Source organism: Mandrillus leucophaeus, unplaced genomic scaffold (genome assembly GCF_000951045.1).
Source record: "Mandrillus leucophaeus isolate KB7577 unplaced genomic scaffold, Mleu.le_1.0 Scaffold136, whole genome shotgun sequence".
Classification (NCBI taxonomy): Eukaryota; Metazoa; Chordata; class Mammalia; order Primates; family Cercopithecidae; genus Mandrillus; species Mandrillus leucophaeus.
The window spans coordinates 131014-157842 of record NW_012101321.1 but is presented as its reverse complement, the minus strand read 5'-3'; the positions used below and the strand labels follow the sequence as shown (position 1 = coordinate 157842).

The window sequence follows — 26829 nt, the reverse complement described above, 5'->3', positions numbered from 1 at the left end:
TCTCTTCGTTTCTGAAACACAGCTTGAGCTGTAGAGATGCCTGCTTCCACAGCTGGGCTGCCCCTGGGTTGGGGCACCGTGGGCTGCTCCTGTAGGGCCAGGGCTCAGGCCCCTGGAGGCTCTCTTGCCTAGTGAGAACATGATTCCCATCCATCATCTCTCAGATACAGCTTTGGGGTCACCAGGGGACTTGGCCAGGCACACATAGCTTCTTACATATCTGCCCCCATTCCTGGAGAAAACTCACAATGCAAGCACCATGCTGGTAGGGAACATTTGCTATGTCTCTATAGGAAGCCCAGTAATATGAAAACCCACAGACACTAGAGTGAAAAGGAGTCAAAGAGAACCAGGCTAGCCTATCAGTTCAACACTGCTCTAGGAAAGTCATAAAATGATGTACATGAGGCTTATTTTCCTTACCTGTCCAGTAGAGATCATAAGAGTAATTTTCTCCTTCACTTTTCCAGCAACAATGTCTCTGGATCTAGGCTGAGTGAAGAGAGTCCCAGAGGGTTGAGGAGTGAACAGGATGAGTGTGGGGCTTGGTTCATGTGGGGCGTGGGAGAGCACTGCAGTCAAGGGTTGAATGTAGCGGAAGGTGGCACTTCTATGAAAGGAATACGAAACAAGTCATTTCATTTATCCATCCTAGGTGAATGCAGAGGAAGTTCTTTGAACGTGCTGTGTAACTATATCAATATACAGATTTTTATGCATGGCCTTTTAATTTATGAATTATAGGAAACCCAGTTTTCTGTCTTAATAAATTGAGATTCCTTTTTTGGCATGAGCTTTTAAAGGGTGTTGAGTTTGACAGATTTTATTCTCACCCTTTCTTTTTTCTCTTCCCCTCTCCTCCCTTTACACCGAACTTGAACTGCAGTCCCTAGATAGGATTCCAATAAGGAGGCTACCCTTTCAGCTTGGGAGTTTATTTTATGGCTGGCAGGTGATTGTGTTAACATGAAATAAACCCCGAGGTTAGTAAATAATGTGATTGTTAAAGATTGGTCTTCAAAAGAAGGCAACCATACTCTTGTAAAAATTTAACCTTATAGCCAGGAAGTGACATTAACGTTGGTTAACAGTCTTGCTGCTGGTTATAAACTCAGAAGCAGACCCAGAGATCAGGAATTTAGTCTGAAACCTGATTCTCTTTTGTTCACAGTGAATCACATACATTTGGAAAGGAAGAGCATTGTAACAACATTCCTATTTTAGCTAGTCTCCCTTTACCAAAAAACAAATGGGAAAAAAATGCAGCAGTTTTCAGGTTATCTTTCCTCCACGCAGCCTGGATGTTTGCATCCAGAGACAGAAATGGCTTCTGTATTTAACAGCCAAAAAAAAAAGTTTCTAATTTCTAGTCCGATAAAGCCACCTAAAATTATAAATTTTGATCAGTGAAAACCTGCTGCAGCCCAAATCTGGTTTTGACAGAATAGCTATCCCCTATTTCATTAAATAAAAAGATTCCCTGTATTGTAAGACATCCTGATTCCAGAGATCAGGAAAATGCAAAAACAAACAAACAAACAAAAAAGTATCTTAGCCTTGGGGAAATGTATACAGCACAAGATTTTTCTTTTGAAAATTTTGAGTAAATAAAATGTGGGACACTACCTTACTCCCTCCTAAAAGATCTACTGGACAAATGTAAACTTTTTGAATGAAATGAAATTTTTCTTTTAGAAAAAGTATTTAATGATGTTTCTGAAATATGACTTTATTGGTTCTTTTACATCCATAAATCAGGGTTGGGACTCAATCTGCCATATCTTCAGAGTTGTTTTTTATTTTCTCAGTTCAAATCTCTCGTGATTCTTGTTAGGCCAAGACATCCATTTCCAAATTGGGGCTTTTAAATGTGGGCAATGTTATTCTAAGAGGAAATTACTAAATTAAAAACATTTAAAGTATGTATTTACAGTCCTCCCTCCATGACTGCAGATTCTGCATCCTCAAATTCAACCAACCACGAATCAAAAATATTCAGAAAAAAATAGAAAATAACAATACAACAATAAAAAATAATACAAACTTACAAATACAGTATAACAACCACTTACATAACATAATTTACATTGTATTAGGTATGACAAGTAATCCAGAGATGGTTTAAAATATGCAGGAGGTTGTACATAGATTATATGCAAAATTTTATATGAGACTTACATGCAATTTTATATGAGACTTGAGCATCCTCAGATTTTGGTATCCTCAGGGGTCCTGGAACTCATCCCCTGTGGTACTAAAGGATGACTGACTTTACAAATACTTCTCAGCTTATGATGGGGCTGCATCCTAAAAACCCATTGTAAGTCAAAAATGTTGTAAGTTGAAAATGTGGCTGGGCACGGTGACCCACGGCAGTAATCTCAGCACTTTGAGAGGCCGAGGCAGGTTGATCACTTGAGATCAATAGTTCAAGACCAACCTGGACAACATGGTGAAACTCCATCTCTACAAAACATACAAAATTTAGCCAGGCATGGTGGTGCATGCCTGTAATCCCAGCTGCCCTCGGGAAGCTGAGACAGGAGAATCACTTGGACCTGGTAGGCAGAGGTTGCAGTGAGCTGTGATGATGTCACTGCACTCTAGCCTGGGCAACAGAGTGAGACTCTGTCTCAAAAAAAAAAAAGAAAGAAAATGCATTTGATATCCCACTAAGCCCACAGTAAACCTGAAAAATCATAAGTTGAACCATCATAGGTCGGGACCATCTGTATATTAAAAGTTATATAATATTAAAATAGGTATGTTTTATTATTACATTTAAGGAAATATAATATGACTGTAGAAAGCTTGGGGAGATGATAATCTTTTAATATTTGTAAAACTATGTTAAGAATATCTGTTAATCACCAGATTTATACATTGGGAATTGTTCTCTGATAAATTAGTGTTGCATTTTGATCGGTTTTAATTATCGACTTTCTCCATCTCTTTTTATTTGAATTTAGTAATCTTATGTGTCCTTATTTTTTTTTCCAGATTACTATTTTGGACGCAAAACGGAGCATGAACATTGGGATATTTCTTAAGCAATTTAAGAAGTAAGATTTTGCACGCTTTAGTCATATCCCTGCTGTCAGTATCAAAGTCTGTGGGGGTGACTGAGCTGAAATTCAAATCCCTCACACCTTCAAATCCTTCTTAGAGGCATGGCTTGATGAGTCTGGAAGTGACTGTCACTTTCTGCTGTTTTCCTTCAGGGAAACATAACATGGTAGCTTGAAGTATATGGAGAATTGCCCCAGGGCATCCATTCAAGCCTGTCGCATCAGGGACACCTTTAGCGTCACCTTTAGTGTCGCCCCTTCAGTGGAGGTTGGGCTGATGAGTCAAATAGCAGTTGGAGTTTTGTGTTCTGAAGTATAAGGAGAAGGTTATGCAGGGGTTTCGGTGAGACCAAAGGGGATTATTTTTCTCGCAACAGAAGAGACTCCCCGTGGTTGCTGATGCTTTCAGCCTTTTTGGGATGCCCGAGGATGGTGGTCTGGGTGAAGGGCCCTTGAGCGGAGTGTTGGGGTTCCCTGTTTTGAGGCAGTGGGGCTGTTCTGAGCACTCACACAAAACTGCCAGCCAGACCGGGAAGGAGGTGGGTGGGAAGGAGGGTGGATATTTGATTTCCACTGGCTTGCAGCTCTGTTGGCACTCTAGCAAACAGGAAACGGAATGTGATTCGTTGTCTTTTCAAGGTCTCCTCGGTCCATTGTAGAAGATATTCATCAAGGAAAAAGTGAGCATTATGGATCGGAGACCTTGCGAGAATTTCTCAAGTTTTTGCCAGAGTCAGAAGAGGTAAGAAATTCAGCGCATGAGTTGTAGATGTTAGGAGTGATCATAAAAACTTAATATTTGTAAGCATGTCAAAGCTCACATGGAAGGCCAGGAGCAGTGGCTCGTGCCTGTTATCCCAGTACTTTGGGAGGCAGAGGCAGGTGAATCACCTGAGGTCAGGAGTTTGAGACCAGTCTGGCCAACATGATGAAACTCTGTCTCTACCAAAAATACAAAAATTAGCTCGGTGTGGTGGCAGGCACTTGTAATCCCAGCTACTCAGGAGGCTGGGGTATGACAATTTTCTGAACCAGGAAGGTGGAGTTTGCAGTGAGCCAAGATCATGTCACTGCACTCCAGCCTGGGCAACAGAGTGAGAATCTGTCTCAAAAAAAACTCAGAGCCAGAGCTTTCTCACATAAAAGTCAAAAGTGACCTGGTAGAAAGAACATGGCTTATGGAGTCAGAGAATCCAGATTCAGATTTGAGCTGTTCCCTTAATTGAGAAAATGGAGCAAGGTTCTTAACTCCTGTGAACTTTAGTTTCCTCACGTGTAAAGGGAGGATAATGATGCTGACCTCATTGGATTGTCAAGATGATGAAATCCTGGTTATGCATCTAACATGGCACTTGGCGCATGGGAACACAATAAATTTTCATCATCCAAAGAAAAGGATTCCTTTTCTATCATCTAAAGATGACCTTTGCATAGTATAAACTCAGGTTATTTTATAATCCATATACTTTTAAAAAATAAGATGAAAACAATCATTTTTGAATAAAGATGCTCTAAAATTTTGGAGAGGTAGGTAAACTGTTAATAAAATGTTGTCTATATAATTAACTCAAAGGCAGAAATTGTTGTGATAGTAATACATACTACCATTATATAAAGTTATTTATTTTGTTTGGACTGACTGAATTAACTGCATTGTTGAATGGTTAGGAGCTTGATAGAAAAAAAAACCAGAAAAACAGTTGTATAAAACCTTCCAAAATTTTGATATTGTCCTTTATTTCTGAGGAAAAAATTCCTTGAAAATTTTCAGTAAGAAATTACACAAATGCCTATGCTTATAAATACCTAAATAATACAGACTCTTACAAAGTTTTTTACTTTATAAGTAAAAGTAATGGATGACTTTTTTTTTTTTGAGACAGTCTTGCTCTGCCGCCCAGGCTAGAGTGCAGTGATCTCGGCTCACTGCAACCTCCACCTCCCGGATTCAAGCGATTCTCCTGCCTCAGCTTCTGAAGTAGCTGGGATTACAGGTGCATGCCACCACACCCCGCCTAACTTTTGTTAGAGATGGGATTTCACCATGTTGTTCAGGCTGGTCTTGAACTCTTGACCTCAAGTGATTCACCCACCTTGGCCTCCCAAAGTGTTGGGATTACAGGCGTGAGCCACTGCACCTGGCCAACTTTTATAAGTAAAAAGTAAGGGTGACTTTTTAATATGTTATCCTTTTCACAGGCACTTCTGACTTCTCCCTCCCCTCTCCCACTCTTCTTCCCAGACATAATTTATGTAGCTTTACTTTAGTGTCATTAATAACAAGAGAGATATAATTGTATTTTTTGTTTTATATTGATTAGTGTCAAACTGACAATGCCAAATTTAGGATCTTAGTGAGTAACTAGAGATGTAGTTATATCTAGGTGTTCCTATTAACCCGGGCGCTCTCTCTCCCTCAAGTTTTCTCTTTGCACATTAAGTGTAATTAACCCAAGCCAAGATTAATTAGTGGCAGTTATTCTTGTTAGTAGTAGAGTCTTGAAGTCTTAAAGGAAAGGTACATTAAATCATAACTTACCCTGGATTGTACATACTGAACAGTACTTAATCTTTTCTGTGAAGGATAGGAGTTCCAAAATCTTTGTTAGGATAGATAGTTTTTAATTAATTTGAGTTTTAAAACGATGTACTTGCTCTTCAAACCTTATTCCTGCTTGGGCTGTTCTCAAGGCTCCTTTCGGACCTCTCTGCGGGCCCACTCCTAACTGACCTCATCGTGTTGTTAAGTGAGGATCAGATTTGACAGCGCATGTGAAAGTGCTCTGAAAAGCTTTAAACTGCTAACTAAATCAAAGTTAGGCACGACGGAGGCTGCCAGCTCAGCTTCATGCAGCGGTGAGGTGGGAAACTGAATATAATTTTCTTAATATCTTCATTTCTCATTTAAAATTCAAAGGTGATTAGAAAATGCAAAGTGATTTTTCAGAGAAGCAAGTAAGCTGTCAAACCTCATATTTAAAAGAATTTTGTATCTTTGGGTTGTGTGGGGGATATAATTCAAAAGGAAGACTGTTGAGGGCAAGGTGATGAAAACCCACCCAGGCGCTGCCTTGAATCACCGAGACTCTGTCACCCCCAGTTAGCTAACCCGGGAGACGGGGTCCCGCCGAAATGAAAGTATTGGCCTGGAACCCTGAAATGCCTTCCCAGCCACTGAGCCAGGCAGCAGCTGTTTCTCCCCACAGCCTCCTGCTGCAGGGCCATCCTCAGTCTGAATATCTGGCACGCTTGGTCACACTTCGCCTCCTTGTTTACATTACTGACTCTGGGCTTCAGCTCACCACACCCTCCAAACTCAACTGGGAGTTTCCTTCAGCAGGAACACCCTGACAGTCCCCAGAGCCGGCCGGGGCCCCTTCCTAAATACTCCGGGGTATCTGTGCTGCAGGAGGGGGTCTGGGGAAAGCCAAAGCCGCTCCCTGACTGCTGCCCACTGTAAGGACAAACTGTTTTTGTGTCCCCTGGCACCACTCAGACCCAGGGCCAACCCTGGAGTCTTTGGGTCTCTGGATGGAGGTTGGAGGATGTGGAAGAGGCCAAGGAGGAGGCAGGGCCAAGTAAAAGAGGTTTAGGAATGTGGCAGAAATATGCTAAGAAATTCGTAATTGGACACGTAACCACGTGGCTCTCAGCCTACGTGTAACATTCTGTGCCCATTTTTAGCGCAATTAAGGACTGAACCTTTATTGAGTGCCCCCGTGTACCGGGCACTGACTGGACAGGGCAGAATGAAGTGAGATGAGATAATGTTTTGAAAGTGCTTAGCCTAGTGCCTGGCACATAAAAAATCAATCATAGCTATGATTCTTTTGTGTATTTTTCATTTAATCCTTGCGGCAATCTTATAAGACACTCCTTGTTTTACAAATGAGGAACTGAGGCTCACACAGGTTGGTTATACCTTGTCTGGTGTCACATGATTGCTGGGTGATACAGCAGTGGGGTGGACTTGAGCCCTGATTCCGCTGAGCCCAGCGTGGTTCTTTTTGCCGCACACCACTGCCTGCCTTGGAGGAAGGAAGGGCAAAGGTTGTCAAAACCCCGCCTCGCACTGCTGGCCTGCCAGCCTTTTCATCACCTCTGCTATCACAAAGTACTGGTGTGAATAAGTGTCACTTGAATAATACTGTAATCTTATCAGCATGCTGAAAGATATAAACGGAAACAGCCCTTTTCTCCTGCCTTCTCAGCTGACAAGCCAACCAAAGCCAAGGTTAATTTGTTGTTGAGAATTTCTCTGCCCTCTACCACAAATCTTTTATCTGGCACGTCTGTTCATCTTTCCTCTACTGTGCGGTTCACACTTGCAGAGGAAGAAGGTGGGCCCAGAAATGAAACTCTGGGAGGGTGTTCTCGTCCAGCACAGAGTTCCCAAGCCAGGGAACCCTCCACTGCACCTGACCAGCCCTTCCTCTGTTGTGGGCTGGTGCTAGACATAGTAGAAACTTTCTGTTCTCCTGAAGCAACTTGAGTTGCCTCTGCTGGACATTTGTAGTATCTCTTTCCCACCTTCTTCGTTGACTCGGCTGCTGGGAGGGGAATGACAGGAAGCTCGTGGGTCTTCTGTTGGGTGGGTATGTTTGTGGGAAATCCTGCCATTTCAAGCCATGTGACTGGAATTAGATAGGATGAAGGAGGCGTGCCCTTTGGAGTGTGAGAGTCTCAAGGAGCCTGCTCTCAGGGTTACAACAGCAACCAGGCACAACCAGGGCCATAATGAGTGTCTCTTGGCTCAGCCCACAAAATTATGCCTAACCATGTTTAATAAATGTTTTTTTGGTAATGAGAATGCATAATAATTATAGGGTCTGTTCACCTTTCTTTTTTACTTCCCTGCCACTGTGAAGATACAATAATCCCTCTTAAAGAACATAAATCTCATTTTGAAATTGAACAAAGAACTGTATACATGGCATTTAAATTAAATACGGTCTTTCCATCACCCTTCTGTTGAAGTCCATAAATTTTTTTTAGCTTTTTACGTAAGTGAAGGAGAGTAATCATTGCTCAGTTACAGTTTAGCACATGTTTAATAGAAACATTTCCCAAGTTTACTTAGCATGACCTGTTCTTACACTTTAGACTGAAAACCATGCTGTGATTTTCAGAGGCTTCACACATGCTACATATATGGTCTTATACAACCTCCCTCTGCCCCTGCCCATATATAGTGAATTGTTAAACTCTAGTTCTGAAGGGGTTAGAATTCACCGTATAGGTTTCTTAGCGCAGAAGCCAAGGACCGATTTGGGCTTAGCTAAACCAGAAGTGCCATGTGCCCTTAAATTTAATAAGGCTACAAATGGTCAATTCGCTTTGAGGCTCTACCAGTAAGGGAAATGCAATTATACAAATGGCTATTTTCTGTCCTAAATAAAGAAAATAGTCTTAAGAGTCAGAATTAATACTAGGGTGTGAACTCGAAGTGTTACATTTTATATTTTCAAATAATTGAGGTAGCTGTTTCAGTTTGTGGATCTTTGCAAATACTCCTTTCTTTATATTTTTGAACTGTCATTTCCTATTTTGCAGGGAACTTAAAATCATGTTATTAATCATAACCAAGGGGGGTGGAAGAGAATAAGCTTTATAAAGAATAATACCAAGTATTAGCTACTTACTGGCAACAGTTAGCTGCAAAGATAGGCTGTACAGTATTAAGGTACTACTTACCATAAAGTATTTTGTTGGATGACTCTCTATTAACAGTGGACTTAGAAGCAGTTTTGCCATGGGAATGGCCCAGTGTTCTGTGTGGGGAAGGCATGATTTATGATCTAATGTTGTTTGAAAACTTTCCTTTCGTCTCCACTCTCACCTACTTGCTATTTGGCTATATACCTATTGTCAGAACTCTTCTCTTTTTCCTGTATTACGGTTGAAGGAGTAATTGTTTGTGTGTTTAAAAACTTAGTTTAGTTTATTTTTTAAAGAGTAATCATGTTCATTGTAGATATCTTAGAAAATACAAATGAGCAACTGAGGAAAATAGCAGACAACTGTAATCCTATCACCTAGTGTATGTGGGGCTTTTGGGGGGAGGAGTTTCCTTATGTTGCCCAGATTAGTCTTGAACTCCTGGCCTCAAGTGATCCTTCTGCCTTGGCCTCCCAAAGAGCTGAGATTACAGGCATGAGTCACTACCTGGAGATGTGGGGCTTTTTCATCTTTTTCCTGGGTATGTAGGTGTGTGTATGGGAGGGTTGGAGGTTAATAGATACCTCTTTAAAAAATTTATAGAAATGGCATCCTGTACATACTATTTTATTGCCTGGTCTTTTCAGGCTGGAACCCTGCTTTTCCAGAAGCTGACCTCCTTTCCAGGAATGGACAGTACGACTCTTCTGCCAGGGTCCCTGGGGGCAGTCTTAACAGTGATCTTCCCATTGTTTGGGCAATTTTCCTTTTTGTCTTCCTGCTGAAGAGCAGATATGTACCCACCTGAAGATACAGTAGTCTCTTCCTTTAAAGCTATTATATGTGAAGTGGGATTTGGCCACAGAAAGAAAATCTGTGTTAGATCTTACTCAGTCTAAGTATTTTATATACAAAATACTCAAAATAAGATTTTTTTTTTCCGTTTATGACTTAAAGGACCATATTATAATGACTCTACAGTCTTTTATTTCTTCTCCCAATGATCTCATTTCCAGATTATTGCTTACAGAAAATTTTCATCCTTAGAACTGATTCCTTTTTAGTCCCTCCCTTTTGTAACCTTCCTGAGGATTCTGCTGGCTCCAGCTCTCCTGTTTATGCAAGACTATATATCTGTGGCTACATAAGTGACACTAACTCTTTGCTTTCAAATTTGTGAGTTTGTATTTTTCTTTTAAAAAAACTAAATAGCAGATGGGAGGATTTCCTTTTTTGTCTTTTCTAAATTAATTTGAATTTAGCACTAAAATCCTATTTTTTTTAGAAGAATTCAAAGATGAAATTTAAATAATCTTAAATTTTAATCTTAAAAATTAATCTTAAACTTTAATTTAAGTGATTTTATCTACCCCCCCTTTCCATTTGTCTTTTAGGTAAAGAAGTTAAAAGCGTTTAGTGGCGACGTGTCCAAGCTGTCTCTGGCAGATTCCTTTCTGTACGGCTTAATTCAGGTGCCAAAGTAAGGATACAGCCGCTGGTCGTTAGTCTTCGCACAGTAAGATTTTTAAACTAATGACATCAGATTCTACAGTTTTACTTTTTTATTTTTCAGCTATTCACTTCGGATTGAAGCCATGGTGCTAAAGAAGGAATTTCTACCTTCTTACTCTTCTCTATATACAGATGTCACAGTTTTAAGAACTGCTATAAAAGGTGAGTCAACATGTGATCCTTCACAGAATTTCTTTTTATTAATTTCGATAACATTTTTTTAAAAAAGCCAAATGAAATTGGACATGGAAAGTCCTGAATTTCTGGTATACCCTTAAAAGGGAAATGAGATGTTACTAGGGATGCACTTAAGGTTTATTTCCATTGACATTTTTCCCCCGTAATGAATGTTAATTTGCATATTACCCTCCCACGGAAGGGAGTTGCTTTCATCTCAGGCTTCAGAGTCAACCTTGCTGGTTACCACTTGCTCTTGTTCCTCTCCTGGATGAGCTTTCTCTGTGTATGTTGGTATGTGGTGTGGGCTACGCACGAACACAAAGCGCAGGCCCCTGGCCCAGCTGCCTCTCTCCTCCCTGTCATGGCCTCCGTTGGTGGCTGGGACCCAGCCTTTCCAGAAGCAGACCTCCTTTCCTGGGGTCACCCGTGTGACTCTTCTGCCAGGGTTCCTGACGTTTCTGTTCTGTGGTGTCATCTCCCACTCCTCCATACTCCAACTTCTGCTGAGCTATTTAAATTTGAGAGGAGCAGATAGGCCATTTTCATTTATTGGACAACTCTTTACATTCTTGCCTGCCCAGCTTGGACAGCCTCTTCTCGGAGCTGCCCTGCCATCTCCTTCCGTAGGGGTAGGAGCTTTGGTTTCTGGCATCTTGGCACTGAGAATCCCGGCAGAGTTGCAGCTGGTGTCTTCTCAGCTCCCGGCTGTATTCTCTGGCCCTTCCTGACACTCACACTTTTCAGCATGCGTCAGTGCCAGCCTGATTTCCTTTTGGTCATTTTCTGTATTTCTAGTTACTGTTGTAGAATTGTTTATTCCTATTTGGTTTTTCGTTTACTTGCTCTGACCTGTTTTGAGATAAAATTTTTCTCTTTGGTCCATCATATTTTCTTCATTTTAGAGAGGAGACTAAGAAGGAAAAAGATTTTTTAAAATTTCAGTGTAGAGGCCTTTAACATTTTTTTTCCATACTAACACTATTGCAGCAACTTTGGAAGGTTTGTTCTGGAAGAATATGTTTTTATATTGAGCAATGCAAACTTGTGGGCATGGGAGAAACATTTCTTATCTGGTCACCCTTCAGAAACTGGCCTTCTTAGATAACACAACATAGGCAGTGATCCAACTGTAATTTTTTGAAAGTATTATCAGACTTAATGGAGAATATTAACTTAAAATGTCAGTGATGCTTTATTATTTATTGATAGTGTAATTTTAATAATCAAGTTTTCTTTTTACTTTTCTAAATGTATTAAAAATTTTTAATTTTGTTTCTTTGCATGGGTGTACAAAGGATTTGGTGTTAATAAAGAACTAGTTTACCAATCTATTACAATGATAAGTTTCTTTCTAAAGCTTTCAGCCAATCCAAATGAAATGTGTGGCTTTGAATAAAATGAAAAGATTCCCTGGATGCCTGGGCCCTCGCGGTTTGTGCTTTGCAAGTTATTTACATGTTACCCCAGCTTGTTTATTTTTTTATCTCTTCATAACTCATTGACTAAGCAAAACGTTGCTTGCTGTTTTCATATTCCATAAATGCAGTCTCAAAGAGACTGCATACTCAAAGAGTAGTGGATATACAAGGAAAAATTAAATAACTGCTGAGAGGGAAGTTAACTCCTATATCACGGGATACTGCTTTGCATTAGGCTTTTGCATTTCTCACTAATTGAAAATTTTTATTATTGAACTATTTTGTGCTATTTAACTATCATACCTATTTGATTTCCAAGTAAACACTATGACATGGATTGCCGGTAGCAAATGATGTGTTAGGTATCACATAGAATGTATTGCTTTGTTTGTTCAGTTTTATATACAGTTTAAGGTCACAGCTTGCTTCAGACACACTTGAATTTGGATGTGGTAGCTCTCTTTTGTGCATTTGAAGCTGAAGGCTTCTCTAAGATGCTGTGATGTGTTCTTTTTGATAGAACTGATGTCATGTGCAGAGCTACATTCTATATTACACTTGGTGCTCCAGGCTGGGAATATCATGAATGCAGTAAGTAAAATCCAACGATTGTAATGTTATGTTTTCAAGCTTATTTGTCTATCTAAAGGTGTTTGTGTGTGTGTGTGTGTGTATATATATATAAAATATATACATAATTTTTTCTTTTTGATTTGTCTTCTTTAGGGAGGGTATGCCGGCAATGCAGTAGGATTTAAACTGTCTTCTTTGCTCAAATTGGCAGACACAAAAGCAAACAAACCTGGGATGAATCTCCTGCACTTTGTTGCACAGGTATGTGGAAATGATTAGGACTTAGAGAATGCGTATGAATACCCCTTGGAAGCAGTGAAATTTTTCCCAGGCATAAGATAGTGTCAAGCAGGGTTAGGAAAGGACATGGCAAGTTCCAAGACAGTTCTGTTTGCAGAAGCACCATTAGCAGATTCCTGAGTTGTACTGCACCCAGGGCTATAGGCCGAAGGCAAGTGGGAGAGTGAAGCAGAGAGGCTGGTGAAGCCAGCTATGAAGGATTTAATTGTCAAAGGTGGGGAATTTGGATTTCATGCTTTAGCAGTGGGGAACCAACAGGAGTTTGTGCACAGTGTAATAGCTTGACTGGAGCTCTTTTGTTTTTGTTTTCAGGCAAATAAGGCACTATGGAGGCTGGGTTAGAGTAGAGAAAGAACTAGAAATAGGAATATACCTCTGCAGAAGTTGGCTGTAATTGTTTGGTGAGCGTTGAGGGAGGGTACTGGTCATAGGGACAGAGAATAGAGAGGATGGGGGATTGAAATATTCCTGATGTGGAATTGACTAGATTTGTGACCAGTTATGTGTGGAAAGATCACTTCTGTGTTTCTCTGTGAACCATGCATTTGAGCGCCATGCTGCTAGCACGGGGTTTGGGATCTGACTCTCGCCATTGCTTTTTTTTTTTTTTTGACTGGGTCTCTATAACACCAAAAGAGAGAGGTACAAAGTGGAAAATCAAAGACAATTGTCTCTGTTTTGAAATGATCTCAACTAATCGAACTGATTTTCTTTTCGTCCATTGAATCACTCAGTTATTTTGACATCAGTGCCATAGTCGTAGCTTTAACCTGGGGAGGAAGCCATGGTGCTGTCTTGTTTTGAATGTGAGCTTCAGAACAGGACAAGACTGGGAGATTTTGACTGTCCTTTGCTAGCTGTACTTCCTCAGGCAAGTTACTTAAACCTGAAGACCCTCAATTTCTTCATCTAATGGTGAGAGTAGTGGTAACTTACCCCAAAACTAGGTAATTGAGAGTGCTGAAGGAGCTGACTCCATAAAGTGCTTATCTCAATGTTTGGCCTATGGTGCGCTCTCCATAAATAACCATACACACTATTATTACTATATTCTTCAGAAGAAAAAGGGCCATGTTTAACTTGGGACTTGATTGAAAGGTTAATTTTCAGGCATCAAAAGAAGAAAATGTGTTCCTTGCCCAGCATGGGTTATGGATAGTATTCGGGCAAAGCTCTCTTGAATCCAAGTGTCCAGGCCCTCTGGGTAATTTGGTCTCTGTCCGTGTGGGGAGACCTCCTGGGTCAGTCATTGCTTCCTTCCCACGTGCCTTCCTCTCACCTTCTGAACAGGTGAAGAATCCAAACATTGCCATGGCTCCTGTACCTTCTGATTAAACTCTGTTTGCAAACTGGTTTAACAGCTGAAGGTATCTCGTTCATTGAAAGGCATGCTCACAGGTCTGGGTGGTATTTAAGCAGGATATGTTGGATTCTTTCAGAAACAAGGGGCCCTGCTAAGCTGCAGCCAAATGCTCATTAATTGTATTTTGTGTCAAGATCAGTTGCTTTGGCAAGTTAAATGTATCTTGAGAGTAGGAGAGTTCTAGCGAATCTTACTAAGAGTATCAGAGTTCATGTCTCAGTGAAATGCTTTGAATGTGTCAAGTTTAAAAACAGCAGCAGTGATTCTAAGATTCCTTTAAGCCCTAAGAAAATTATTTCCTTCCAGCTTTATCAATATAGTGAGAGGAAATTCTGCTTTTGTTCCAGGAAGCCCAAAAGAAAGACACCATTCTTCTCAACTTTTCAGAAAAATTGGATCACGTTCAGAAGACTGCTAGGTGAGCAAGTGAATTGTGAGAATTCAAGATTCTTTACCTTTTTATGAAAACTGATAAATAGTTAAAACTTTTAGATTCCAGTTTGAACTCTAAAAGGTTTTGTTTCATTGAACGTTCAGACTGTCCTTCATTTGCTTAACACAGATGTGTGTGCACCTTTGGAATTTGGGGGTTCTGAAAAATCTTTATTTGTAAACTAAAGAAACTATTTCAGTCTATTCTAATGAATATCATCAGTACTAAAACTATGGATTAAGAATTTCAGATCCCTCCACACCCAAGAGACAGAGCTTAAACAACACCGCCTATTTCCCTGGGAGTTGGTATATATCAATCAAACTTTCATGGCCACATTTCACTGTTTCCTTGTAGAATCTAACATGGTACATTTATTTTCCTTTGCATTAAAAGAGTTTGGAACCGTACCAAGAGCTGTGAAACAATTTTACTTTAAATTAGTCACTCACAGAGAAAGGCACATACAAAGTATCTGCCAAACATAAGGCTCTAATTACATCACTCTAATTTGCTTCTGATCCTAATATAGATATGTAACTCAATGTGGCTAGACTCTGTGTGTATATACTATTTTGACTTTTGTATATGTGTTTTTAAATTTATATTATATCCACGCATCCCACGGTAAATGTTCAATAACCAGCTGCTGGAGAAAAAAGTCCTGATTTGTAGCATTTGCTGATTTCCGTGTTGTAAATACTGTCACCATGGCTGATGTCAAGCTGCTGACATATGTTATTGAATACAAATTAAGAAGAGACACCCGCAGTTGGTTCTCATGAGCGGGTTCAGCCACCGCTTCATATGTCAACCCAGTTCCTAGCATATACTTATTATTTGAGTGAGTGTATCCAGCTATGACATCTGTGAACCATATGCATATAAATAAATGAACCATAGTTCACAGCCCTGCCACTGGCCTGTACCTCAAAGTTACTGAGTCTATGACCATCTAACCACAGATTACATATCTTTCCCAAAGTGGATTATCAGTTCAAAGGTGTAAACAGTTCAGAATTCATGTTTATAGATCTCTAGATTATTCTCTAAAAAGTGGACATCTTATAAGATAAGAACCTTTCTGGTTTTGAATTACCGAAAGAAATTTATGTGGGAACATTTTTACTCTAATTAGTATAAAAATGTTCCTAAGAGATATATAGGTAGAAATTAGCATTATATTTTTGAAATGGCGTTTCTGATCAGAGCTGGATTGGAGCTAGATATTGTCTTAGAAAAATCCTATTCAGCAAGCTTGTTTATTTGAAATGGAAGGTGAAATACACTTGTGAAGTACAAACAGGTCTCAGATACGTGCCGGTGACCAGTGAAGGTGGAAAACTTTGTTGCACAAAGAAAAATTTGAATTGCCAGTGGAAGCATGAATGCGTCCTAATTTATGAATTTCACATGCGTTTTAGGTTTCGCCTACTCAATTTTCTGGGTAACAGAACCGTCATTCACATTCTGCCTATCTTTTGTTTTTTTGAGACAGAGCCTCGCTGTGTTACCCAGGCTGGAGTGCAGTGTCGCAATCTTGGCTCACTGCAATCTCCGCCTCCCAGGTTCAAGTGATTCTCCTGCCTCAGCCTCCCAAGTAGCTGGGACTACAGGTACCTGCCACCATGCCCAGCTAATTTTTTTGTATTTTTAGTAGAGACAGGGTTTCGCCATGTTGGCCAGGCTAGTCTTGAACTCCTGACCTTAGGTGATCTGCCCACCCCACCCTCCCAAAGTGCTGGGATTACAGGCCTGAGCTACCGTGCCAGGCCCACATTCTGCCTATCTTGATTTGATGTATATAACAAAAGCATTGCAATCAATCCAACCGTTAATTTGCAGAATTAGGGCTGGCTGTGGTGGCTCATGCCTGTGATCTCAGCACTTTGGGAGGCCAAGGCAGGAAGATTGCTTGAGACTGGTAGTTTGAGACCAGACTGGGCTACATAGTAAGACCCTGTCTCTACAAAAAATTTAAAAATTAGCTGGGTGTGGTGGTGCACACCTGTGATCCCAATTACTTGAAAGACTGTGGTGAGAGGATCACCTGAGCCCACAGGTCTCACTGGGTTCACTGCAGCCATGATCTTGCCACTGCACTTCAGCTTGGGCAACAGAGTGAGGATGTCTCTTTAAAAAAAAAAATAATAATAATAATAATAAAAATCAGCTGGGCCTGGTGGCTCACACCTGTAATCCTAGCACTTTGGGAGGCCGAGGCCGGCAGATTACTTGAGCTCAGGTGTTTTAGAACAGCCTGGCCAACATGGTGAAACCCAATCTCTACTAAAAATACAAAAATTAAGCTGGGCATGGTGACACACACCTATAATCCCAGCTACTCTGGAGGCTGAGGCGTGAGAACTGCTTGAACCCAGGAGGCAGAGGTTGCAGTAAGCCAAAATCAGGCCACTGCAATCCAGCCTGAGTGACAAAGGAAGACTGTCTCAAAAAAAAAAAAAAGTTGCACATTTGTTAGCTATGTTTTAGTTCTCTGTAAAATATAAAAAGCTTGCTGTGGCCACCTGTGGTGAACAACATGGAATCTGCTGTTCTCTCACTGTTACCTTTAGTGTTAGAATTATCAACATATATTGCCTTGCTTCTTGTGGGTTAGAGTTTCATATTTGTGTTTAGTGGCCCATGGAAAGCATATGAATCCCAGAATCCTGCTGGCATTTAGTTTGTAATGCTTATTGCATAAAGGTGTTCAGAGCTAGTTCTTGAAAAGGTATACAGGTCCCATGGTTTTGATGATCTCACCATCAAGAGCACAGTTACAGCCTGTTCTCTTTCAACCAGTATATGTCTTTAGAAACAAATCACCTCTTAAAGCAGGAGGAAACGCAAAAGATCTACATACTACAGGGGTAGGTATTTAGATCATCATAATATCATAGATCATAAATATCATCACAGTAGCTCTCCCCTTCTGTTTCCAAGGTTGAACAACAGTTAGTCTCATTTCATATACCTACATGACACATGGCTTCCTTGTTCCAGCTGCCCACTCTCCCCTTTCTTCTTTTAGATTATCCCTGGAGAACACAGAGGCAGAACTGCACTTGTTGTTTGTCAGGACAAAATCACTAAAAGAAAACATCCAGCGGGATGGTGAACTTTGTCAGCAGATGGAAGATTTTCTTCAGGTTTGTAGGTGACTCAAGTCAGTCCCTCTAATCTCATCTCCCAGCAGCACCCCGGGGCTGGTTAAATTTGCATGGGTATATTTGTGGAAGCAGCAGTTCCCATTCATATTTTTTTCTCCAAGTTAGTAAAAGGAACTTGGTATTTCCATGCCCATTCTTTGCAGAGAATGTTAAATGTGATCTAAGCCTGATATATATATTTTTTGTTTTTCTGTTTGTTTGACTGTTTTGTTTGTTTGTTTGGAGATGGAGTCTTGTTCTGTCACCCAGGCTGGAGTATAATGGTGCGATCTTGGCTCACTGCAACCTCCGCCTCCCTGGTTCAAGCAATTCTTCTGCCTCAGGCTCCCCAGTAGCTGGGACTACAGTCGTGCACCACCATACCTGGCTAATTTTTGTATTTTTTCAGTAGAGACGGGGTTTCACCATGTTGGCCAAGCTGCTCTCAAACTCCTGACCTCAGGTGATCTGCCCTCACTGGGACTCCCAAAGTGCTGGGATTACAGGCGTGAGCTACCGCACCCAGCCTGAGCCTGATGTATTTGTTTAGGGACAGTGCTTCTGCGAGGCTCCTGTTGTTCACTGCTCAGTTTGCACGATTGCAGTTTACTGTGGTGAACTGGTATCAGCCATGGAGTTGCACTTGGGCTATACCTAGCAACTCAGGTTTTGTTTCTAAACCAATTAAACTTTTGGATAACAGAACGAAGTTCCACAGAAATCGAGACGCCTTAGAACTTGGGCTGTCATTTCTTCACTTGTTTACATTGAAGAAACAAGCTGCGTTTTGGCATGTTTTATAATGAGAGCAGCAGAACACATGAGCGCTGTGCCCGTCAACACCAGGAGTATACAGGGCCCACAGGGTGTGTCAGGAGCTGCTCCAAATAACATCAACAAAAAACAGCAGAGTGGACATGTTTGTGACAGCTCACTGTGACTCACTAATCACATAGTCTGACATACTTCTTTTATCTTCCTTATTAAAATAAAAAAAAAAAGGCACCATCTCATGCTTTTAGTCTTCAGCGAAAGGCTGTGCGATCTGAAATGTTGTTAGTGTTTTGAGACCTGTGAGGTGGAATCGTGTGGCAGGACTGCCTGGGCACTGGAGGGGAACAGTATGCTCCTGAGGTTGTGCCAGCTGAAGCCTTCGCTTCTTAATTCAGCTCCTTCAAAATATTATGACCTTCGGCAGATGCTTGATTTTGTTTGGCTCTGCTGTGAGTTTATTTTTATTATTAAACGTGCTCTGTATTTTCCTTCAAGCAAAACCAAATTAATTTTCTTGTTACAAACACCACCACCACCACCACAAAAATACTGAACAGTAAACAAATGCATTAAACAAATCCAGAAATTCAAGAATAAGGACCATCGCACATCAAGATTAAAATTCTGGATGTTTCATTCTTCCAAGTTCTCATATTAACTATTACCATCTCATAGTCAATATTCATACAGAGAAGCTTAGGATGAAGAACAGCTCTGACTTAGCCTTACCTCTGGACTGCTTTTCATAGTCAGTCTTGTTTTAACCCTTTACACTTCTTTCTGGCAGTCATTTTTTTCTTTTTTTCTTTTTTTGAGACAGAGTCTTGCCCTGTCACCCAGGCTGGGTGCAGTGGTGTGATCTCAGCTCACTGCAAGCTCCGCCTCCCGGGTTAAAGTGATTCTCCTCCCTCAGCCTCCTGAGTAGCTGGGACTACAGGCGCGTGTCACCACACCAGGCTAATTTTTTGTATTTTTAGTAGTGATGGGGTTTCATCATGTTAGCCAGGATGGTCTTGATGTCCTGACCTCGTGATCTGCCTGCCTTCCAAAGTGCTGGGATTATAGGCGTGAGCCACCACGCCCAGCCAGTCTCATTTCTGTCTCTATAAGTAAAACGTTTCATACAGCTATGTACTCTTCTTTCTTAAATACAACTTCCTTTTGAATAGGTGAGATAAAATTCTTCAAGGTAGGTCAGGGCCAGGCCACACAGGTCTCTGAACACCAGTCTGAATGCTGGACTCAACCCTATGCCGTAAGAGGTGGGGAGCTCTTCAAAGATTCAAGCAGAAAAATAACAAGAACACATTTTTGCAGATCTATTTCAGCATTTTCACCCTTGGGGTAAGAAACACTGAGTAGACTTGTTTGAAACTTTGGTTTGTAGCAGGCAAGTTAGAGATGTAAGGTTGAATTGGACACTACAGCTGCTAACCTGTTGTCATTCTTGCTTTGTCAGTGTAGCTTTGAACTTTTCCATTTCTGGCCCTAATCATGTAGAACTCCTGGCCGGTAACTTCAAGTGTGGTTACTGTTCAGATCCACATTCAGAATGTTCCATTTTCCCAAGTCCAAAGGGTGACTTCAGTGTGTTTAAGTTTTTCCTTCCTGGTACTCTGTCAATCCCCACAGGATCTGGAGATGAAACATACGAGGTGGAGCTGAGCTCCCATGTAGATTCTTGTCAAGAGGCCTATTTTTCTGTAGTTGAGCTGTTCTTGGCTGGAATCCATCTTTCCCCCTGTGGAAGAATGACAGGCAAAGATTTATCCTTTCATTAATACCATTCCTCCATAAAGAAAAATACAGCACGAATGCACACACTGCCTTGGGCTACTGACTCAGATGGTTACTTTCTCTGGTATTTGGTTTCCTACATAGTTTTGGTTTCCTACTACCTCTTGAGTGTGTTTGGTTTAAGAGCAGGGCTTTTAAGGGGGAAAGTGGGTTGGAGTGCGTAGGAGGTGGCATCTTCACAGAATTTCCCTGTAGGTTCCGTAGCTCTCCATGCAGGTTCAAACAGCAGTTCCACCCCTCCAAAGTGGGCAACTTTAGCTTTACCGTTTCCCAGCCCATCCCTGCTTCACTCAAAAAATGTTTTCAAATACAAGCTTTTTTAAAAACATGACACATGTGATTTCATAGAGTAACATAGTTCATACATTCCTTCTTCATCTAACCATTATTTCCCAGTAAACAAGGAAGCAACATAGGCTAAGCCCAGTGGCTTACCCCTGTAATCCCAGCACTTAGGGAGGCTGAGGCAGGAGGATGGCTTGAGGCCTTCCTGGGAAACAGGGAAACCCTGTCTCTACAAAATATTTAAGTATTAGCTGGGTGTGGTGGTGCGTAGCTATAGTCCCAGCTACTCAGGAGGCCAAGGTGGGAGGATTGCTTGAGCCTAGGAGGTCGAGGCTGCAGTGAGCCATGACCACACCATTGTACTCCAGTCTGGGTAGTGGAGTGAGACCCTGTCTCAACATAAGACTTCAGTGTGATTCCAAATGTTCATTCTGCATGGGCTGTGGCTGCTATGGAGCCCTTTTTCTCTGCACCATACTGCTTCCTCATGCAGCTCCCCATGTTGTCACTGAACTGCCATCAGGGAAGTGTGTGTGACCCTTGGACATGGCAGATTCCATGCTGAAGGCCTTGGAACTCATTGGAGGAAAACAAGCTTCCTTCCTTCCCATCACTGTGTTGAGGCAGTACCAGATTGCATAGGGGCCTCAGAGACTTATTTGTCCTAGAAGAATTCGGAGAAAATGAAGAAGCGAAGAGGGTGGATTTGTAAAGGACGGTAATGCCTAGCCCTCGGGACCCCTCAGAATCTCCTGGGGTGGTGCTTTCAGAAAATATTAGTGTTGGATCCACCCTAAACTGGTGAAATTGAATGGGAGGGATGCAGGCATGGCCTGTTACCAAGCTTCACAGCTGACTTGAATCAGCACCCCCAGTTAGGCACGAGGGCTTTGGTCCTGTGGGGGTGACCCTGACCCTCACAGAGCTCAGTTGGGATTAAGTTTAGACACCCTCTCGGTGGGGCAAAGTTGATAATGCATCAGTACAGCGAGTAGCTTCAGGGACCCTTAACTCTTGACCCGTGTAAGACTCAATTTTAAGAGGAGGAGGAACAGATGAAAAATGGATCTTCCTTGGTGAAACCAACTGTATACCCGTGTAATTTTTTTCAGTGATATTAAAAGTGAACATTTTGTTAGTGACGTTCTGCAGGTTAAAGCTCTTCAATCTATCTTGTTGCTTAGTCTGGGTCTCACATGGGAGTTCACCTTGCTTTCCCCGAGGTTTGGTCTGAGTTGAATTCTTTTCCTTTTGGCTCTGATCGCATTGGCCTTGCAACAAACCTTCCTTTTCCAAGACCCCAGAGCATGTCTTCTCTGGGCACCGATGCAGTGCCTGGCACCGCATCAGCTGACCACGTTTACCTCAGTGTGTGTTCGTTTGTTTTTCTGCAGTTTGCCGTAGAAAAGCTGAGGGAACTGGAATGCTGGAAACAAGAGCTCCAGGACGAGGCCCACACCCTTATAGATTTTTTCTGTGAAGACAAAAAAACCATGAAACTGGATGAATGCTTTCAGATATTTAGAGATTTCTGTACCAGGTTCAACAAAGCAGTTAAGGTATGGCTGGCGGCATCTATGTCTCGGGGTTGCTTGGATTTTTATTTTCCTTCTTCTCGACCTAGTCCTCTGCTCACCACAGAAAGGCACTTTGCATCTCCACGGTTTCAGGAACATCTGACCCAGGTGGCATTGCCAGGCTCTCGGCTGGGATTGCTGGGAAGTGGCTCTGCCATCCCAGCCCCAAGGGCTTGCGTAGCATCGGGGGCGGCATCTGACTGCCTCTGCTGCTTTGGTGCACAGGCTGCCTGATGCTCACATTAACGCCTTAAGAGCATTTTGTTAGTAAAGTTCCTCCATGATGGCAGTCATACCATTTAAAAGTCTCTTGAAGATCCTGAATGTCTTCCTCACCCGCTCCCAGAAGAGAATGTCCCCTTTCAGGGAGACTTCTGTGGTGGTGGGATGATGGGACAGCCCTCCCTTTCCCCTCTTCCAAGCTCCGCTGCCGTCACTGTGGGATTGGCACCAGGGCAACCATGTTGTCCTCCCCAGAGTGGTCTTTCAGATTCCCAAATAACCACACAGCCTGCTGCCGTACTGAGCAAAACAGCTACATTTCTTGCCCTTCAACCACCAATTCCAGTCATCTCTGGGTTTTATGTAGAAGCCAGAAAACTCTCTGGGTTGCTTGGCTTTCAAGTAAAACTTTAATCCGTCAATTGAAAGCAGCACACCGGCCACTCACATCCCTTCATTCCGGGTGGTGACGAGGAAGCAAAGCTTCTGAGTCATCTCTCCGCCTCCAGCTGGAATGCAACTTTGTCCATAGCTGAATTTCTTTGAGGGATTGGTCAGATTTCTCTCAAGCCCAGAATTGCTTTGTGTTCCCAACCCCTCCTTTCTCTATCCAGTTAAGAGAAGGAGGCTCAGCCTGTGGCCACGTTTGTTCTCCTGTGGCCAAGAAGTGAGCTCAGCTGTGGGAGGCAGTGGTGGGTGTCAAGGCCAACTTGGCTCTTAATGAGGCCCTCACTCCCAAGAATTCCACAGGCCTGTGAAGCCACCTGTGTGATGCTCTCAGCCCCACTGTCCTAAGAGCCAGACACCGGCCCCACCACCACCACAGGCAACCTTGAAAGAAGACCCGAGAGACTTGGGGACGAGATGGGAGGCTGAGGCTAGAGCTGCAGGAGGAGCCAAGAGTCCCCAGCTAGAGCCCCACAGAAACAGAAACTTGGAAGGGAAAGGCCATCGTTGGAGGAAATTGATTGTCAAGTAAAACTGCTAACGATAACACATTTGGGCTGTGAGATCCACATATTTCCATGACACAAATCTATTTAAAGTGCACGGCCAGGTGGTACAGAGTGCTTTGGTATGTGAGCGTGCTCTGGTGCGGTTTCGATGGGAAGGGCTGGGTACTCTGGAGCAGGGTGAAGGGCTGAAGGATTCGTAAAGCACACCTGCACCTCTTCCTCTTCCCTGATTGTGGGAACAGGCTAGGATGTGAGAGACAGAGCCGTGTGCTGCAGGCTGCAGCTGGCAGAGCCACCATGCCATGTGTGGTATTGCTTTACCAAAGAGCAGTCAGGGAACAGAGCTGAACAGAGCATCTCTTAATATCATGGTTATCATCTCTTAATAACATTAAAACATCCAAATCATCGTTAAGGAGAATGTGCTACACATGAATGTGTATAGGACAGATCCATGCGGCACAGAAGTACAATTTGAGGCTCACTCTTTATACACACACAGTATTTTTCTCTCAGCTATTGCCTGTATAGCGCTTTCCTGGAAGTCCTCTCTGTCTTACACTGCTCAGAAACAGAGCTGGCTTTCCTGGGAGTTGAGGTCGTGTGCATGTGTGGAAGGGCAGCCTCCACTGGGCAGTGCCTTGGCTGGAAAGCTGGAAGTTGGACCCAAGGACCGGATAAAAACTGTAGACAGATTGTTGGGCCAGGTCTATGGCATTCACCCTCTCTGGCCAGATCCCTGGTAGCTTTGCAGAGCCTCACCCTCCCTCCACACACACACACAGACACACACACGTGCGCACACACACAGCCTCTTTCTCAGTGTAAGACATGACCCAGAGCTCCCCTCCATGCCTGTATCTTTCTTTGGCTCTTAGTGTAGGTGGCTCTGGAACTGCACATGGGTCCCACATGTCTCATGCATCTTCGCACTTCTCTCCATCCCTCAGGACAACCACGACCGGGAGGTGCAGGAGCTGAGGCAGCTGCAGAGGCTGAAGGAGCAGGAGCAGAGGCAGCGCTCCTGGGCAACTGGGGAGCTGGGGGCATTTGGCCGGAGCAGCAGTGAGAATGATGTGGAGCTGCTGACCAAGAAGGGTGCAGACGGTCTTCTCCCTTTCCTGCACCCCAGGCCCATCAGCCCCGCCAGCCCCTCCTACCGGCCCCCAAACACCCGCCGCTCCCGCCTCTCCCTGGGTCCCTCTGCTGACCAGGAGCTGCTGACCTTCTTGGAGAGCTCCACTCGCAGCCCTGAGGAGCCCAACAAGTTCCACAGCCTGCCCCGGAGCAGCCCCCGGCAGGCCAGGACCACAGTAGCCTGCCTGGAGCCTGAAGAAGTGAGGCACCGGGACTCCAGCTTTGCATACAAACCTCAGGCCTCGGGGGGCCAGGAGGAGGCCCCCAACCCACCCTCAGCACGAGGGCACCAGCATCCAGCCGCCCAGCCTGAGGACCCTGCCTCTGCCTTCCGCAGAGCTCGGCACCAGGGCATCAGTGTCCTCCGAAAGAGGTACAGTGAGCCGGTGAGCCTGGGCTCAGCACAGTCCCCTCCTCTCTCGCCATTGGCTCTGGGGATTAAGGAGCATGAACTGGTGACAGGGCTGGCCCAGTTCAACCTCCAGGGTTCCCAGGGCATGGAGGAGACCTCCCAGCTGACTTTGAGTGACTTCAGTCCGATGGAGCCACGGTCTCTGGGGCATGAGGTTCCACAGTCCCTCAGTGCCAGCAGCAGCAGCCTGACACCCATGGGCAGAGATGCCCTGGGGAGTCTCAGCCCAGCCCTGGAGGACGGCACAGCTGCCCCCGATGAGCCTGGAAGTGCGGCTTTGGGATCTGTGGGTAGCAGCAACCCTGAGAACAAAGATCCTAGGCCTCTGTTCTGCATCTCGGACACCGACTGCTCACTGACCCTGGACTGCTCGGAGGGAACCGACTCCAGACCCAGAGGTGGGGACCCGGAGGAAGGCGGGGAAGGGGATGGTTCCATGTCCTCTGGGGTTGGAGAAATGGGGGACAGCCAAGTCTCCTCCAACCCTACATCCAGCCCCCCTGGGGAGGCTCCTGCCCCGGTCTCTGTGGATAGTGAGCCCAGCTGCAAGGGTGGCCTGCCCAGGGACAAACCCACCAAAAGGAAGGATGTTGTAGCACCAAAGAGAGGCTCCCTCAAAGAGGCGTCTCCGGGGGCCTCCAAGCCTGGGAGTGTCCGGCGGAGCCAGGGGGCAATGTCCAAGCCCGTGCGGACCCTGACCGCCTCGGAGAGCGAGGGCATGCGCAAGGTCATGCCCATCACCAAGTCCAGCAGAGACGCCGGCTGGAGGCGACCAGAGCTGTCATCCCGGGGGCCCTCCCAGAATCCCCCCAGCAGCACAGATACTGTGTGGTCACGCCAGAACTCCGTGCGGAGGGCCTCGGACACGTCGCCCAGGAGGACCTCCACAGGCGCCGAGGAGCAGAGGCTGCCGCGGGGGAGCAGCGGCTCCAGCAGCACCCGTCCGGGGAGGGACGTCCCCCTGCAGCCCAGGGCTTCTTTCAAGAAGCCCAGTGCCAAACCACTCAGGAACCTCCCCAGACAGAAGCCGGAGGAAAATAAGACCTGCCGCTCCCACTCCGAGGGCCCCGAGAGTCCCAAAGAGCCCAAGACCCCGCCGGTGCCCAGCATCCCCCATGAACTCCCCCGTGTCCCGAGCTTTGCCCGGAACACGGTGGCCTCCTCCTCTCGAAGCATGAGAACAGATCTTCCTCCCGCGGCCAAAGCCCCCGGCATCACTCGGACAGTGTCGCAGCGGCAGCTGAGGGTGAAAGGGGACCCCGAGGATACCACTCCCAAGGACAGCAGCACATTGAGGCGAGCCAGCAGTGCCCGGGCCCCCAAGAAGCGCCCAGAGTCTGCGGAGGGTCCCAGTGCCAACACAGAGGCCCCTCTGAAGTCCAGAGGGGCTGGGGAAAGGGCCTCCCTCCGTCGGAAGGACTCCAGTCGGACCACGCTGGGAAGAATCCTCAATCCGTTATGGAAGTGATGGGTGCCTGTCCTCTCCTGCCTCCTGGGATTCAGACGGCGAAGACTGACTTCTGGGATGAGGATGGGGAAAGAGGCAGCATGTCTTTGTTACAGATAAAGCAGCCACTGGTGCTACTGCTAGTGACACTGTCGGGATGGCACAGTCCAGGAGGCCCGTGGACTGCAGCCTGCTGTGCTGAGCCCTGCTGCAGTCCAGCATCCAGATGGACAAAGGTTCACTACTGTGAGGGCCACACCTCCCCCATGCACCCCAGCCTCCCCCAAGCCCCAGATCCCGAGAAAGACTTAATAGGAGTGTAAGGTGACAGTCTCATGAAACAAGTCAAAAAAGTTTTTTTCTGGCCAGTTTTTATATATCAAAGACTTTCTTTTTAATATAAAAATTAGCTAGGTACAGTGGCTCATGCCTGTAATCCAGAACTTTGGGAGGCCAAGGTGGGCGGATCGCTTGAGCCTAGGAGTTCGAGACCAGCCTAGGCAACATGGAGAAACTCCATCTCTATCAGAAACACAAAATTAAGCCAAGTGTGGTGGCACATGCC

At 44.2% G+C, this 26829-nt stretch overlaps 1 protein-coding gene across 1 annotated transcript in view; it reads left to right on the top strand.

Moving 5' to 3' along the window:
- The window catches only part of FHDC1 (FH2 domain containing 1), a 39145-nt gene extending 12620 nt beyond the window's left edge, over nucleotides 1–26525 (top strand). Inside the window, exons 4-13 of the mRNA XM_011973255.1 lie at nucleotides 3001–3062; nucleotides 3708–3810; nucleotides 10121–10206; nucleotides 10300–10400; nucleotides 12357–12427; nucleotides 12563–12670; nucleotides 14420–14490; nucleotides 17540–17657; nucleotides 21908–22072; nucleotides 24219–26525. Of these exons, the coding sequence (XP_011828645.1) occupies nucleotides 3001–3062; nucleotides 3708–3810; nucleotides 10121–10206; nucleotides 10300–10400; nucleotides 12357–12427; nucleotides 12563–12670; nucleotides 14420–14490; nucleotides 17540–17657; nucleotides 21908–22072; nucleotides 24219–26285 (2952 nt within the window). The 3' untranslated portion in view covers nucleotides 26286–26525. The remainder of the gene's footprint in view (nucleotides 1–3000; nucleotides 3063–3707; nucleotides 3811–10120; nucleotides 10207–10299; nucleotides 10401–12356; nucleotides 12428–12562; nucleotides 12671–14419; nucleotides 14491–17539; nucleotides 17658–21907; nucleotides 22073–24218) is intronic.
- The last annotated feature ends 304 nt before the right edge of the window (nucleotides 26526–26829 follow it).